The 17,760-nt window shown below is 29.6% G+C and overlaps 2 protein-coding genes across 2 annotated transcripts in view; one reads left to right on the top strand and one right to left on the bottom strand.

The window, feature by feature from the left end:
• Positions 1 to 3,374, bottom strand: part of LOC117173064 — a 33,409-nt gene extending 30,035 nt beyond the window's left edge. The window contains exon 1 of the mRNA XM_033361443.1: positions 3,188 to 3,374. Coding sequence (XP_033217334.1) covers positions 3,188 to 3,265 — 78 coding nt within the window. The 5' untranslated portion in view covers positions 3,266 to 3,374. The remainder of the gene's footprint in view (positions 1 to 3,187) is intronic.
• A 325-nt stretch (positions 3,375 to 3,699) lies between these two features.
• Positions 3,700 to 14,506, top strand: LOC117172728 (DNA-directed RNA polymerase III subunit RPC6). The gene is made up of 4 exons (XM_033360890.1): positions 3,700 to 3,895; positions 8,312 to 8,930; positions 14,102 to 14,263; positions 14,344 to 14,506. The coding sequence occupies exons 1-4, from the start codon at positions 3,843 to 3,845 to the stop codon at positions 14,419 to 14,421; spliced, it is 912 nt and encodes a 303-aa protein (XP_033216781.1). The 5' UTR covers positions 3,700 to 3,842; the 3' UTR covers positions 14,422 to 14,506.
• The last annotated feature ends 3,254 nt before the right edge of the window (positions 14,507 to 17,760 follow it).

The following is a 17,760-nucleotide window of genomic DNA, read 5'->3' as shown; positions in this document are numbered from 1 at the left end:
TGGTGTTGTCATTGTTGTTCCCACGAGAAGCTAGGGAAAGGAGTTCGTCCATCCTTGTAGAGCCCCGCATGCAAGGATAAGGCTGCGTACTCTGAGAGGTCGACCGGTATCACCGAGTCACCGTTCTAGACACCTCACCCAGGTGCCATTCAGCTTTCGGCACGGTTTTCACATCTCCGCTTGGGGGTTAATTCCTTCGGGACCACCCCTGGACAATTGTCCGCGACTGCCTATTTATTTTTGTAACCATATTCAGCAGAAACCCTTGGTACAGGAGGGACCCTCTATCCGCAACCCGAGGACGCGTTCGGTGGCTTTGTCATAGGCAATTCGGTTTGATTCTAGAGGAATCAAAACCGAACCGAAATGGGTTATTAGACCGTATGTGTAAAGTTTAAATCATAAAAAATATTAGAAAGGAACAAATTCAGCTTATAGAAAAACGATTAAATTTGCAATAAAGAAATTGTTTTTCAAAGAATTCGCATTTTTTAAACGGGACAATGAAAGTACGTCTGTTTTAATACAAATGTCAGTTATGAGTTATAATAATATACATTTATGGGAATGATGAAAAGTTTCAGGGATAAACTCGAGTGCGAAGCACGAGATACGTGATGAAGATGTGTTCGTTAGGGCCAAAGGAGCTTTAACAAAAGAGAATTTACAATTGCCAAATGACTGTTGTCGATGCTTTCACCTTTAGTTTCAAAAAGTCTATGCACAAAGATCGAGCGCGTAGCGCGAGTTAAATACATTATCGAGCGATTAGCGCGAGAACCAACAGTCGCGCGCCTAGCACGCTATGAGAATGTGCCCGCGACGCGGGCAGATTTAATTCTTTTTTTTTTAATTCCTTTTTTTTATGTTTTTTTGTTGTCGAAAATTCATGTCTTTTTTGAAAATTCGTGTTTTAGTAGAAGTTTAGTTAAAATTGTATCTCTCTGTTTGGAAATTCACCTATTTTTTTGTATTTGAAAATTTAACTATTTCTCTTAAAAACTTTTTTTTTTGAAAATGTATCTTGTTCGGTCGAAAATTCATCAGCTTATAGTTCAAAGTTGAACTCCATTGTTAAAAATTCGTTTTCATTAATTTTTTTAAAAAATTCCCTAATATTTTTTAATAATTAAATGTATATAGGATTATAATAATTATTATAATAAATATAATAAATATAGTATAATTTTAATAAATAATTAATATTTTTAATTCTCTAATATTCTTCTTTTGTTAGAAAACTCATCTACTTGCGGTTGAAAGTAGAACTTCTTTGTTAAAAATAGCTTTTTTGTTGATGAAAGTCCATCGTTTTGGTTCAAAATTCATCTCTTTTGTTTGAAATTTAAACATATTATTGAAAAATCGTTTTTTTTTTTCATTAATTTTTGGAACTGAAAAATTGACTATCCCATTTTTTGTTGAAAACTAATCTTCTATACTTGAAAGTTGGTTGCAGCTTCCTATAGAGTAATAGAAAAGTGAAACAGGCACGACCGAGGGATCTGTTTACATTATTGGATGTAAACATTCCTAGCGATTAAGTTACAGCGAACGTGCCGAATTCGAGTGGAGCTCATTTATGGCTTTTAGCATTTATTTAATCTTCAAAAATTGTAATTATTTAAACAATTTTCATAAATAGCTCTTCTTTAAAGAATACGTTTAATTTATTATGTTGCGTTGTAAATTTACAAGAACTATTAATTATTTTAACAATTTTAATTAAAAAATTAAGAGTTTGCCCTTTTTTCTACAAGTCAATTTGTTTACGAAGTCAGCTAAGAAAGTCTATCCGATGATTCTTTTCTAGGTTGCTTTGCAAATGTACAAAAACTATTAATTATTTAAACAATTTTAATTTCAAAATTAAAAGTTTGGCTTTTATCCTACGAATCAATTTATTTTCGAAGTTAACTAAGAATGTCTATCCGATGTCTTTTTTCTATATTGCTTTGCAAATTTACAAGAACTGTTAATTATTTAAGCAATTTTAATTAAAAAACGAAGAGTTTGTCCTTTTTTCTACAAGCCAATTTGTTTACGGAGACGACTAAGAATGTCTATTCGGTAACTCTTTTCTATATTGCTTTGTAAATTTACAAGATACATTAGTTATTTAAATAATTTTAATTAGGAAATTAAGAGTTTGACGTTTATCCTACGAATTTATAGCTTGGCTATTTTTCAAGGAAGAGGCACAATTTGTTTACGGAATGAACTAAGAATGTCTTTGATTATCATTTTCCACGTTACTTTGCAAATTTATAATCATTATTAATCATTCAAACAATTTTCATAAACATATTGAGAGTTGGGGTATTATTAAAATTTGTTTACGAAATTAACTAAGATTATCTTTGTGATGAATCTTTTCTAAGTTATTTGTTAAATTTACCCGAATTATTAATTATTGAAAGAAGTTTCATAAAAAAATTAGAATTTGGCTATTTTTTTACGAATAGGGTCAGTTTTTTACTAAGGTTTAGGTACAATGCAGCTATATACGAGTTTGCTCGAAGTAATAGCATTTGTCTAAACATTTGGTCAGATGAGAGGAAAACTGCAGAAAACCACCTCCCGAGTTTAGTCGGGTTTTCAAAATTCGAGTATACAACCCGGTCTTCCGTCGTATATGGTACCCATGCGAAGTTGTGTATAAATAGAAGTTATTAAAGTAAAAATGATTATCTTGGCATTTTCTTGAACTTAATTTCCAAATAGAATAATTACAATTAAATTAGTGGGTCGCGCGCGTAAGAGCTTCTAGTTTTAGTTGAAAATTCATCTTTATAGGTTGAAAATTCATCTATTTGATCAAGAAATCAACTATGTGATTGAAAAATGAACTATTTTTTCTTAAAAATGTATCTTTCTTGGTTTAAAATTAAATTCTTTGTTGAATATTTTAACTGTTTCTAAAGAAATCGTCTTTTTGGTTTAAAAATTCAAGAATTTCATTGAATTTTCAAAAGGAAAATATAATTAATTGATAAAAATAATATGAATCAAGACCAAAATGTAGTTTTGACAGCACTAGCATTGCCACCATTACAGTTCGTACATTTTCCCACTTCTCGCAAGTAGATATAATTTTAAGAAATCGCTTCATGTTAGCGATGTTGGCCTACGTCGCCTGTTTAGCCACTATCTACAAAAAATTAATTTTGAATCGTTATTTATTTACCTTTTTAGCAGACTCCACAGATTTTTGCCACGCTTTTTCAGCAATTTGTATTTCATTAACATCTTCTGCCTCTTCCATCGTGAATGTTTAACTTCAACACACTCTTTTTTAACAAAATTTGTTCCTTTTCACGACTGAAAATATAAAGAACGCTTGTCACGGTTGAACACGTTTTTCAGTTTGAAAGGTTTAAAAAATAAAATTTTGAGGTTAGGAAACTGACAGCTAGAGGCCATGCGCGGACTCAAATTAAAGATTTCCGCGCATGTCAAGACTTATTTGGATAATGTTTTTACGATAGTTATTCAGCACGCTTGCTATGATTTTTTTACAATAATTTATTATATAATTTTACCAAAATTGGTTTCGCACGTGTGTGATGGGAAAACTGAAAAATAAACAGGAGAATTAAAAATAAATTAAGATAAGTCGAATTTTCGCGCGCTTTTAATCCGATGCAGCGCCCCCTTCAAGCAAATCAAAAAATTCTTCGAGAGAGAGAGTAAGGTTATGTCAGGTTATGTTTACCGAACGTCACGCCTACACGTGTGGCTCGTCTGTTTACTTGTTTTCTTTAGACTTTTTCAGATAATTAAGGTAGCCGTGCCATATTTATCATTATAAAAGTATTATAATTTTTAAGAAAGTAGAAAAAATGGAAGAAGTTCAACAAAATACGACTGAAACTGTTGATGTCAACGAACAAAAGTAAGTACAAAAAGTTAGCTTTAAATTTGGAACTTTTATCATTTAAAAGTTAATTTGCCATTCTAAAGATTCATGTTGTTATTAATTTTGTACCAAAATATATTACAGCAAATGTTTCGAGTTTTAAATACACATCGTTTATTAATTGTAATCTAAAACATTTCTTAAAAACGTGAATTAAAAACTTTGAGGCTGTATTCTAAACCATTTACAAATTATGACTTTTTATAAATCTGTCAATTTTTTGCTATTGTTATTGAAAATAAAATGTGTAAACAACCACAACCAGTGTTTGACATAAACCTTTGATATTATGCTGTAATTTAAACATTTTAAAGAAGTATATAAAATTTAACTTTATTGAGTTTTAAAAATGTTGCAACAAATACCCACTTTTTAAAATTCCAATAAAAAGCTTGTTTTAATAAAATAATCAAAAGTTAACAATGAAGTTTCTGTTGAATTCATTAAAATATAAAGTCATTTCTATCAAATTTTCACCATCTGAATGACGCAAAATCCTGATATTAAAGAGAAATTTCAAATAAAAATATTTGATTTCAAGAAAATACAGATGACTTTAACAAACTAGTTAAATTTTTTAACCATAAGATGAATTTTCAACAAAAGAGTTTCATTTCCCGCCAAAAAAGATACTTTCCAAATAAATAGTTGGACTTTCCAACAAAATATGGAGTTAAATTTTTATCAAAATAAATGAATTTTTAACCAGATGGTTGTATTTTCGTACCAAAAATATTAATTTTCAACAAAAAAGTTGATTTTCCATTTAAAATGATGAATCATCAACCAAAAAACTGAATTTCTAACAAAGTAGTTCAACTTTCAACCAAATAGTTCAATTTTCTACCAAAAAAGACGATTTTTCAACAAAATAGTTGAACCCTACAGAAATTTTGTTACCAATAAAGATGACTTTTCAAACCGAAAACAACCATTTTTAACAATAATTTTCATCATTTTTCAACAGACTAGTTGAAAATTAGTTGTTTTTCTTGTTGAAACTTAATTTTTTATCTAAAAGTCTGACTATTCGATTTCTGGTTAAAAACTTATATTTTTTGTTAAAAATGCATCTCTCTTGATTAAAAACTACATTCTTGGTGAAAATTAATCTTCTTGGTTAAAAAATCATGTTTTATGTCGAATTTTGAACTCTTGTGGAAAATTTTTTTTTTTTATTAATCATTGTTGTTTCAAATTAATTTCTGTGATTAAAAATTCAACTATTTTGTAGAAAATTTGTTTCTTTGGTTGTGAATTATATTTTTTAGCTAATGAAACTAAATTATTAAATTTAAAACTTCCATTTTTTGCTGAAAATTGACTTTTATAATTGAAAACAGATCTTCTCTAGTCGAAAATGCATGCATGTTATTGAAAACTAGATTTCTTGGTTGAAAATTCATTATTTTTGTTTGGAAAATCATTTACTGCGTTTAAAGTTAAACTATTTTAAAAAAAGAATTTTTTTTTGAAGATTTATAATTTTAGTTGGAAATTCAAAAAAGCTATTTTATGGAATTTAAAGTATGTGGTAAAAAATTACCATTTTTGTTAAAAAATCATATTTTCAGGTGGAAAATTTAACTGTTTTGTAGATACTTCATCATTTTGTCTTTATAATCTAACAATTTTTGTTGAAAATTGATGTATTTTATTGAAAATTCATCTTTTTTGTTAGAAAATTAATCTTGTTTGTTGAAAATTTGTCTTTTGGTTGAATTCAACTCGTTAAAACAGCCATTTTTCTTAAAAAGTAATTTTTAAACTTAAAATTTGAAGTTTCCATTTTTGTTTTAAAAAATTGGTCTTGTTTCGTTAAATTTAATTGGCTGAAAATTATTTTCGTTGTTGTTGACAGTTAATTTTTTAATGCAAAAGTTTTTAAATTCCATTTTTCGGTTGGAAAATCTGTTGTAGTTGAAAATTCAACTCTTTGCTTTAAAATTCATCTTTCTTGATTGAAAATTGTACTATTTGATTTTGGATTTAGCTATTTGATTAAAAATGATTTTCTTTTTCGTTTAATTTGACTGCTTGAAAATTCGAATTTGGTAGGAAAGTCATCTTCCTTGGTCGAAAATTACCTTTTTTTAATTTAATTTTTCTGCTTGAAAATTCGAAATTTCAGTTTAAATTTTTATCTTTCTCGTTTGGAAATTCGACCATTTGGATGAAAATGCATTTTATAGATTAAAAATTCAAGAAACACGATTTGAGAGTTGGGACTTAAAAAATGAATCTCCAAAAAATAGTTCAGCGTTCAACCAAATGGTTCAATTTTTAACTAAACAGATGATTTTTCCGCCAAGAATATTAATTTTCTGCAAGAAATTACAAATTTTAACATATTGAAACTATTCTTTACAAAATTGTTGAATTTTAAAGCCGAAAAGACTAATTATCTATAAAACAGTTTAATTTTTAACTAAAACAATTTATTTCTTAACAAAAAAATTAATTTTATGTCAGATGGTTAAATCTTCAAAAAATAGTTTAATTTGGAACCAAATATTTGATTTTTTTAAATCGAAAATAGGAGTTTTTTTCACAGAAGGATATAAATATTCATTCATAGCAATTGTATGTATTAATTTTTAGTCATAAACATTTATAAATTGATTTTTAAAAAAGTAGCTCATCTTCCAACCAATTAGTTGAATTTTCAACGAAAAACAGGATTTTTTAACCAAATATTTCAATTTTTAATTAAAGATATTTTTTTTCCAAGAAGAATATTAATTTTCTACTAAAAAGTAACTACTTTAACAAAGTGCATATATTTGTAACAAAACTGTTGAATTTTAAAGTCAAAAGATCTAACTATCTACAGAACAGTTGAATTTTCAATTAAAAAATTTTATTTCTAAACAAAAAATTATTTCTATGTCATGTATTTAAATTTTTTTAAAATAGTTTAATTTTGAACCGAATAGTTCATTTTTTTACCAGAAAATATGAATTTACAAGAAAAAATTTATTTTCAGCTGAATAGTTTAATTTTTCAAACAGTTGCATTTTAAACCAAAACTGGAGAATTTTATGCGTTTGAAATTGTGCCCCCACTTTCAAAATTTCGAATTGTTTTTAGAGTTCTCACATATTTTGAATAGTTTTACAGTTCCTGATAACTTTTAGAAATAGTTTCGACGTATAAATACACTAAAAATACATTTTTCAACATTGGGAGCTAATTTCACGTTCCCTCGCACTTTTCGGAAAATAAACTTTTTTTTAGAGTTCTGGGTAGATTTAGCGTATTTCTAGAGTTCTAAACAAAGTAATTTCAAAAAAGTCTAACAACATTTTTCGATAAAATTAAAATCCAAAAACCTACAACACTTTACACATATAAATAAATGTTGAAATCCAAAATTTTGAGAGTTCTGTTAAGCCCCGAAATAGTTCTATAAAAAGTCTAATAAAATTTTTCGATAAACAGAAAATCCAAAAATTCCGGGAACTCTCAAAATTTTGAATTTCAAAGTTTTTGTGTATGGTTAATACTTTCCCAAAAACTTTGAAATTCCAATTTTTGAGAGTTCCTGGAATTTTTGGATTTTGTGTTTATCGAAAAATTTTGTTAGACTTTTTGTAGAACTATTTCGGGGCTTACCAGAACTCTCAAAATTTTGAATTTCAAAATTTTTGGGTATGTGTAAAGTGATGTAGGTTTTTGGATTTTAAGTTTATAGAAACATTTTTTTAGTTTTCTTGTTGTTGTGAAACTATTCAGGGGGTTACAGGAACTTTGATCAAAACTTCTGGAACTTTTTCGAAAAATTTCTGTTTTTGTCAAACAAGGGGGCTGGTTCTATTTTTTTAACTGTTTTTTGGGCCTTTTTTTGTGAACTATTTTCAAGAAGTATCAGGAACTCTAGAACTGTGCTATATCTATCCAGAACTCTAAAAAAAGTTTATTTATCGAAAATTGCGGGGGAACTGTTTCTAAAAATGATCAGAAACTGTAGAACTATTTTCAATAGAGATGATTACTTTTTGACAAAAAAGAATAGTTTCTCCATTGAAAAATGATTCTTAGAAAAGAAGAATTTTCAACAAAATAGTTCAACATTCAACCCAAAAGATGATTTTTGAACCAAGATGATTGCATTTATAAAAATTAAATCGTTACGTTTTCGGCTGAAAAGATGAATCTTTAACTAAAAAAATGAATTTAAAAAAATTTCCACTTTTAACCAAATAGCGGAGTTTTTGAACAAAGGAGAATACTTGTTAACAAAATAGTCGAATCAGAGACTGGTTGCATTTTCAGCAAAATAATAAAATTTGTAACCAAATATAATAGACGGCCTCGTAAATAATTAAATTTATTGTTAAGAATCCTATTTAAATTAAAAGCGTTAGGTCTTCATATTCAAATTTACTTAGATTGATGGAACTGGCTCAATCAAAACCAAAAGGGTTCTCTCATAAGGACATAGCCGCGAAACTCGCACATATTGATGGAGAGCAAAGAGCAGATGTCGTGAACAAGCTTCTTTTACGAGGAAATATCGTACTTTACACGCACGGTTCATCTCTTCTCTACAAAATAAAAGATCCCTCAAAAGTAAAAATTGCCAAGGGTTCAGATAATGAGGAAAAGATAGTCTATTCTATAATCGAAGAAGCCGGCAACAAGGGAATATGGATCAGAGATATAAGATACAAATCCAATCTGAATAACACTTCGTTAACTAAAATATTAAAAAATCTTGAGGCTAAGAAGATTATTAAGTCGGTGAAATCGGTGGCTGCTGGGAAAAGAAAAGTATTTATGCTCTACGAGCTCCAGCCTGATAGATCCATAACTGGTGGAGCTTGGTACCAGGATCAGGAATACGAGGCCGAATTCGTCGACGTTTTGAACGACTGTTGCTATAAATATTTGCAAAAGCAAAAGGCGAGGATGGCAGATTGCAAATCGGGACCACTCGCGGCCAGAAATATTTCTTACGTCAGTTCCAGGGATGTTTGGCAGCATATTACCGATTTGAAAATCAGCAAGGTAATTTTTTAATTAAAATAGAATTATTCTTTCTTTGCAATAAAAATCTTTAAAATGTTTGGAAACCTTTGAAATTTTTGTGAAATCTTTTGTTTTTATTTTAAATCATTCAAACATTTGAAATCTTTAAAAATGTTGGAAAAATGTTTAAAATCCTTGTAAAATCTTTATGAAATGTTAAATTTATTGAAACACTTCGAAATTATTTATTATCTTTTAAATCTGGTATAATAAATCCTATTTGAATTCTTTGAAATGTTTGGGAAATCTTTCTGAAAGCTTTTTTGTTTATTTAAAATAATTAAAATATTTGAAATATTGTCCACACGCCTTTTTCAAATCTTTGAATCCTTTTTAAGTCTTTGAAATCAGTAAACAATTTTTGAAATTTTCAGTTTAAGATATTAGAGAACAAGACACTTTGAAAGGAGATTTTTCACGAAAATAGTGGAATAAATTCTTTTCAATAAATTTAATGTAGGTAAAAAAATATGTTTTTTCAACAAAGAAGAATACCTTTCTACAAAAAGTACGAATTTTCAATAAAAAAATATAACGTTTTCACTAAAATGAAAATTCTTTACCCAAAAAAAAATTCATTTTGAGCAAAGTAGTTGAATTTTAAACTGGAGAGTATCAATTTTTATCGGAAAATGAAACTGTTTATGCTCAAACAAAAAATAGATTTTAATTTTAATTCAAAAACCGTTTAATGCACCCGATAAATTTTTTTTAACTAAACTGTTGAACTTTCCAGCGAAAAGGACGAATTTTCTATAAAATGTTTGAATTTTGAACTAAATAGATTGATTTTCCGAAAAAAATATGAACTTCTAACAAAAAATGATCAAATTTCAACAAAAAATGATGACTTTATAAGAAAGCGTATGAATTTTTAACAAAATAATTAAATTTTGAACAAAAAAATATGAATCATTAACCAAAAAGATCCATCTTTAACTAAAAAGATGAAATTTCCACCAATAAAGATGAATTTTTAAACCAGAAAGACTTAGTTTCAACAATAGAGTTACATTTTGAATCAAGAAAGATTTTTTAAACGAGAAAGGACAAAATTGTAACCAAATTTTTTAATTTTTAAGGCTAAAAGACGAATTTTCTAGAAAATAGTTGAATCTTGAATCCAAAATTTTGTATTTTCTAACATAATAGTGAAAAATTTTGACCGAAAAGGAGGAATTTTCAACAAAAAATGTAATTGTCGATATTTCAACCATCGAAGATTTTAATTTCAAATCTAAAAAAACAGTAAAATGCATCGAAAAAGACAACTTTTCGAAAAATAGTTTATTTTTTAACCAAAATGTTGAATTAATAAGTGAAAAAAAATTCTAGAGAACATATCTGAATTTTTAGCGAAAAAGTACATTTTAACAAAATAGTTGAATTTTTAACACAAACAGACCAATTTTCAACAAAAATATCTAATTATTTAGTTGAAAATTTACTTATTTGCTTAAAATTCGTATATTTTTTGAGAAAATTAATCTTTTTCGCATAAAAATGCAATAGTTTGGTTGAAAAATGAACTAATTTTTGAAAAGTTGTCTTTTTGGGTGATTTTATAACAAAAATTTGTTTATCAACAAAATAATTTAATTTTCAACTGAAATTTAATTTAAAAGAAAGTAAATTGTTAAAACAATTATGTTTAAATTAATTTTGTTGGCTTTAATTAATTATTCACCTCATAATAATTGAAAATTAGGTAAAAGTGGAAAATTTATAAAAACCCCGCAACTTTCTACCTATATTATAAGAAAAAATAATATTCAATTGTTTAAACAATTCATATAAACATCTACTTATTTTCAAAATATTGACGATTCTGAATAAAATTGACAAAATCGCCTTTTTTCTAGGAAATACGTGTTATATTTCATGAGGGTTTCGCCATCTGGAAATAAAAGTTTGGTTTAAAACAAAAAAAGTGGATTAAATTTGGTGTGAATTCGAACATATTTCCGGGCAATATGTATAAGAGTTCGAAAAAAATGTCCAATCCATTTTTGGACAATTGGGTCGATTAATTTAGCATTTATTTATGAATTATATAATTGATTGATTAAAGAATATTATTATGGGCTCAAAATTTAAACATTCAAAAAGTTGACTCAAATTTTGGAAATTATATTTAATCAGTATATTTTAATGAAATTAATAACCATCGGAATTTGTTCTGTCTTCGAATACAAATTTAGGACCAAAATACTAAAATTTGATTAAAATGGTATGTGGATTTGCACAAAATTTATAAACAGCGATTTTTCGATTCTTAGAGTGTAAATTTTGGGTCAAAAATTAAAAATTCAAAAGCTCGACGCAAATTTTGAAAATTTTATTAAGTCGGTAAATTTCCACGAAATTCATAACCCGCGGCTTTTTTTCAGTGTTAGAAAAAAAATTTTGGACTTAAATGCCAAGATTTGACTCAAATTTTGAACATTTGATTAAAATTGTAGATTTCCATGAAATGCATAATCGGCGGATTTTGTTCAGTCTTAAAATACAAATTTAGGATTAAAATACTATAATTTGATTCCAATTTTGAAAATTTGATTAAAATGGTAGATTTCCATGAAATTTATAAACAGCGATTTTTCGACTCTTATGGTAAAAATTTAGGGTCAAAATTCTTCAGCGCCACACAAATTTTGAAAATTTTATTAAATCGGTAGATTTCTATGAAATTTGTAACTAGCGGGTTTTTCAAGTATGTATCTGAATAAAATGTTTAGGTCAAAAATTCTAAAGTTTGACTAAAATTTTGAACATTTTATTGAATCGGCAAATTTTCATGAAATTCATTAATGCGGGGCTTTTTTCAATGTGAGAATACAATTTAGGGCCAAAGTTTAACCCAAATTTTGAACATTTTATTAAATCGGCGGTACTCCATGAAATTCATAACCAGCGGGTTTTTGAAGTATTAAAATAAAAAATTCAATTCCAAAATATGAGTCAAATAAAAACTTTTTACTATTTCGGTAAATTTCCTTTCAAAATTCATAACCTGCGGCTTTTCCTGCCTTAAATTTAGGGAAATTAAAAAAAAATTTGTCTAAAATTGTTAAAATGTGATTAAATCGATAGATTTCCATGAAATTCAAAACCAGCGGGTTTTTCAGCCCAGAAAATGCCCCGAAAATTGCAAAATAGCAGTTTTCTATCAAGTTCATACTACAGGCGGTATTTTCTGAAAATTTTCAACCTGAATTAATTTTAATCGATAAGTGACGAATTTCCAAGGATTTTTTTTTAAATTTCAAACTCTTTAAACAATTTTTCTCCCTATATAAAACGTGAAAAGTTATTATTATTCGGGATAAATTATACAAAGATGATGAATGTTTATTTATTTTTTTTAATTTTTCCTCCCTAAAATTGTAAAAAGTTATTATTTTCTTTAAATATTTACACAATTAAATAATGTTGAAAGCAATATATTTTTAAAGGATATTTGGTAAATACTTAAACAAGTTTTATTTGTTTAAGCAATTTTTTCCCCCTGTAAAGCGAGAAAAGTTATTATTTTCTGCAGTTAATGACACTATTAACAGATGTTGAGAGCAATATTTTTTTCTAAAGGACATTTAGCAATTTTTTAAATAATTTTTCTCTCTCTAAATCATGGGAAGTTATTCTTCTGTGCAATTAATGATACAGTGTATAAATTTTAAGGGTAATATTTTTTTTCTCAAGATATTTTGCAATTACTTTAACAACAAATTATCATTCACTTGCGCCTGTCCATATGGAAGGCGGAGAAAAATCTAGATTTTTTAAATCTCTTTCACTATGTCGCTTAATATTAAGTATTTCCTCATCTCAGAACGTATACCCTATATCATTTAAACAATAATCTGTTTAAAAAATTAAAATATCCTCGAAAAGTATATTGCTCTTAGCATTCTTCAATTTTGTCATTATTTCAAAGAAATAATAATTTATCACGATTTTCGGGAGAAAATTATATTTGAAACAATAAAAATTGTTTAAATAATTACCAACTATGTTAAACAAGAACTGCTACATTTTAAATTCATTAACTTTGTATAATTTACCCCGAAAGGTAATAACTTTTGACGATTTAAAGGGGAGAACAATTCTTTCAACAAATAATAATTGTTTAAAAAATTTTAAATTATTCGAAAACTACTTCGAAATTCATCACTTATTGATTAAAAATAATTGATGTTGAATAAATTCTGAAAAATACCGTCTTTAGCATTAATTTGATAGAAAACTGATATTTTGCATTTTTTGGGGCATTTTCCAGGCACAATAAAAGGGGATTGGGGGTGTCCAAATTAAAGGTTATAGCGTGCAAATCATTCTTTGAATACTCCTTAAAAGGTGACCTATACTTTAATTCACAAAATGTTTCTAGCAAGTTAATTTTTTTATCAATTTGGTATCAAAACTTAAAAACTCAAAATTATTACCCAAATTTGGAAAATTTTATTAAATCAGTAGACATCCATGAAATTAATAACCGTCTTGTGCTTTTTTGTTTTGGAATATAATTACGGGTCAAAATTTCACCCAAATTCGGCCTTCGAGTAACATAATACGAATTTGAGGAAAAAAATTCAAAAAGTTAATGTAAATTTTGAGAATTATATTAATCTGCTATATTTTCATGAAAATCAATATGAAAACGTCTTTTTAATTGAAGAATACGAATTTTAGTTCGAAAACCAAAAATTCAAAGAAGGGACTTGATGTTTTAAAGTTTTATTGAGTTAGCGAATCTACCAATTAAATTTAATCTACCAATTCAATAAAATGTTTAAAATTTGAGTCAAGTTTTAGAATTTTTAAATTGTGATCCCGAATTTAAATCTTTATTGAGTTAGCGAATCTATCAATTAAATTTAATCTACCAATTCAATAAAATTTTCATAATATACTACCCACTTTAATTTCAGCTCAATATGTATGGACTTAATTTTTAGTGCAAAAAGATAAAATAAAAATATGTTTGAATTATCATCAAAATTCATGAATTTTAGAGATAAGTTCAAGAAATTAATGATTATATTTTTAGTAAATTTTAATTATTTAATTAAGCTATTGTGATAATATATTTAAGACTGATAACTAGTTTTTTATAGTCTCAGGCCTGATTGAATCGCTCTTGATTTCAGGTTGCGCTCTCAGTAGAAGACCTTGAAATGATTCTAAACACTTTAGTTTACGACGGAAAAGCAGAAAAAATTTTTACTAACGATAAAGTCAACATGTACCGAGCAATAGAACCTTTGCTCAGTTTCCCAGGATTGATATCAAGTCCTTGTGGCGTTTGTCCGGTTAGTAAACACACTAAATACTAATTATTATATCAGTTAAAAAAAATTAAAAATTGGTTTAAAATTTCCTTTTTTTTTAGGTAAGGAAGAATTGCTGCGACGAGGGGGAAATCACGCCACAAAAATGCTTTTATTTCAACCAATGGATGGACTGTTAACTGAAGTTTTCTTTACATCCATTAAGTTTGTTACTATTATTATTGTTAGTTGAAATGGTAATTGAGAATTTTTTTAATAAATGCGTTTTGGTGTATAATTCGATTCTGAGTTTATCTGAAATTTTAATCTTTTACAAAACTTATTGAACATCGTTAGAAAAAATGTGGAACAGGAAAAAAATGGTATTGAGTCTTAATTTTTATATTTTTATATTTCATAATTAATATTATTATTATTATTTTATTTAGATATGTACACGGCTTGGTGGTTCTCGAGAGACTGAACACCGAAAGTCCCCAACGCGGCCAGTGGCTACTCGTCATGCGCATACATGACACAAAATGGAGGGAGGCGTAGCTTACACTATATTCAACACTTCCCCTTAAGCAAAGCATGTCTATTTTTCTCATTCTCAAAATGATTTATACAACATACAACATATCTTTGCATACGAAACTGAATTTAACACCTTTCTTTTAGCAAAAGTGACCTTTAACTGAACTAACACTGGCACTTTCCGTTTTAGTAAAATAACTCATTCCAAACTGAGTCAGACACTTTTGATGTTTTGGCCCTGCCAAACCCTTGGGGAAGACGTCGGCCATCATCTCACTTGATGAGATGTAATCCACAGTGATCCAACCTCCTTCTAAGGCCTCTCTTACGAAGTGATGACGAATGTCAATGTGCTTGCTTCTTGAGTGGAACACCGGATTTTTAGCAAGCTTCTGTGCTCCTTGGTTGTCATTATAGATGGGGATGACGGTCTGATTCCCCAATTCAACTTCTTTTAAAAATCTTAGCAGATAAGTTGCTTCTTTCGCAGCGCCCGCCAAACCTATATATTCTGTTTCCGTACTTGACAGCGCTACCGTACGTTGCTTCTTGGCTTCCCAGGTGACTGCACCGTTCGCCAGTACAAAAACAAATCCAGTATAGGATCTCCTGTCTTCCAAGCACCCTGACCAATCGGAATCCACAAAACCTTCAAGTTCTTTTGAAACTTTCTCGTACTTTAAACCCAGTTTCGAAGTTCCACGAAGGTAACGGAGAATCCTTTTAGCTGCAATCCAGTGTTCTCTTCCATTCGAATTATTGAATTGGCTCAAATAATTCACTGCATATGCTATGTTCGGTCAGCCATGTGCCAGTCAGCCGGTCAGTCTATGTTCCAACAGCCAAATACATTAGACTCCCTATGAGTTCTCTAAAAGGATAGACCTCGTGTTTCTCAGTTGCTGGTTGTTTAGATTTTCTTAATTTTGTTGATGGATCCAATGGTGTTACTGCTGGTTTTGAGTTTTTCATCCCAAATTTCTGGTCCTTTACGTCAAATCGTCCTTTAAACGATCGCTTGAAGTCAGACAGACAGTTAATATTACTCGACACCAACAGAATGTCGTCAGCGTAAACTGCTACAATCAAAACATCGGATGCACGTTTTCGAATGTAGACACAGACGTCTGCATTTAGTGGTTTCAATCTGAAGCTTCGTAGTTCCTTGTCGAGTTTCTTATACCACTGTCGCCCAGCCTGTTTCAAGTCATAAAGAGCCTTTTTTATTAAACACACTTTGTTTCCTTCTTGGATCTTTTGCAGCATTTTCGAAGCAGTTCCCTCCAAGTTGACCCTTTTTGTCAGCAACTTTTCTTGAATGACTATTCCAGGCAGCATCTCTTCTAACAATTCTGGAACCTCCATAAAAATGTCTTCTTCGATGTCCCCATTCAAGAAGGCTGTTGTCACGTCTAATTGATGAACAATCAGATTATTCTCAACAGCAAGAGCCATTAATAATCTAACTATTCCAAGTCTAACCACCGGAGCGAACGTCTCGTTAAAATCAATTCCTGGACGTTGCGAATAACCTTTCGCCACTACTCGTGCTTTTCTTCTTTCCAGGATTCCATCTGCATTATATTTACTTCTAAGTACAATCCTGCATCAGATTATACTCCGGTTCTCTGGACAATCAACCAAATCCCAGGTCTGATTTTTGACCAAAGCTTCGAATTCTTCTTGAATTGCATGCTTCCAGTCTTCAGCTTCGCTTCCAGCTAGTGCTTCCTTCACTGAAATCTCTGCGATGTTGGCGCACACCAGATGTTCCTTCAATGGTAGTCCAACGTGACACGTATTGTGCTTCTTCTTCGGTCTACCAGGTTTTCCCGTTCTAATAATCGGTGGCCTTCCAAACCTTCTTCTTGATCATCTTGGTTACGGTTATCAACGATAGCTTCTTCTCGGATGTTCTGCTCAAATCCATGGAACTCCTCATCACTGTCATAATTGTCGTTCTCTTGATGACGAGTTTGATTGTCGACTCTGCACTCTGTTGGTGTAAATTCTATTTCCACCCAACTTTTCTTTACAGTAGGTTCGTTGCACTTTTTCTTCTCCAAAGTTTCTGCAGAAATGAACTCTTCATATTTCTGCTTTGGAAGAAATGCATTCACAAACTCAATGTCTCTTGTTATTTCTACCTTACATTCGTCTGTCAGCCAAACTCTATAACTTTTGGATTCTTGAGAGAAACCTAGAAAAATACACTTGCGAGCACGAACTTGTAATTTTTCTTTTCCAGGTGATTTATCTAAGGCAAATCCTTTGCATCCAAAAGTTTTCAAATAAGACAGATTGGGATGTACTTCACTCCATTTCTCAAAGGGTGACCTTCCGTCTAGACTTCTAGAGGGACATCTGTTTCTTACGTGGTTCGCTGTTGATACGGCTTCTGCGCAGAATGATGGTGATAGGTTTGAATCAATTAATAGACATCTCGCCATCTCTATTAATGTACGGTTCTTTCGTTCAGCCACACCATTTTGTTACGGAGTATGTGGAACCGTGAATCTTCTTGTAATACCACATTTTTCAAGATATTGATCGAATTCCCGGTTTTGATACTCCTTGCCGTTGTCAGACTGTAGGCATTTTATTTTTCTTCCGGTCTGATTTTCTACCATTTCTTGGTAGCTCTTGAAGGCTTCTGAGTGCTCATCCTTGCTCTTAAGGAATTTCACAACACACCACCGTGAAGCATCATCAACGAATGTTGCGAAATATTTTGCTTTACCCATCGACTCCGTGCGCATCGGTCTGCACAAGTCCGTGTGCACTAAGTCAAGCAACTCCGTTTTTCGTGGAGAGCTCTTTGGAAAAGGTTTTTGCGTGAGCTTCCCCATTACACACGTTTCACATATTCCGAGTTTATCGTTTTTACTGAATTTAATTCCTTGAGCTTTCATTGAATTCTTCACATCTTTCTCGTTAAGATGTCCTAGCCTTCGGTGCCATAATTCCAATTTTCGAGAATTATCACTTTCAGACACAACACT

Source organism: Belonocnema kinseyi, chromosome 5, assembly GCF_010883055.1.
Source record: "Belonocnema kinseyi isolate 2016_QV_RU_SX_M_011 chromosome 5, B_treatae_v1, whole genome shotgun sequence".
NCBI classification, from domain to species: domain Eukaryota; kingdom Metazoa; phylum Arthropoda; class Insecta; order Hymenoptera; family Cynipidae; genus Belonocnema; species Belonocnema kinseyi.
The sequence above is the reverse complement of the archived record's forward strand: the minus strand, read 5'-3'. Positions and strand labels throughout refer to the sequence as shown.

Coding starts and splice junctions, on each gene's coding strand:
- LOC117172728 (XM_033360890.1), top strand. CDS start 3,843: ATGGAAGAAGTTCAACAAAATACGACTGAAACTGTTGATGTCAACGAA. Junction 8,931..14,101: donor CCGATTTGAAAATCAGCAAG/GTAATTTTTTAA, acceptor TCTTGATTTCAG/GTTGCGCTCTCAGTAGAAGA. Junction 14,264..14,343: donor GTCCTTGTGGCGTTTGTCCG/GTTAGTAAACAC, acceptor CTTTTTTTTTAG/GTAAGGAAGAATTGCTGCGA.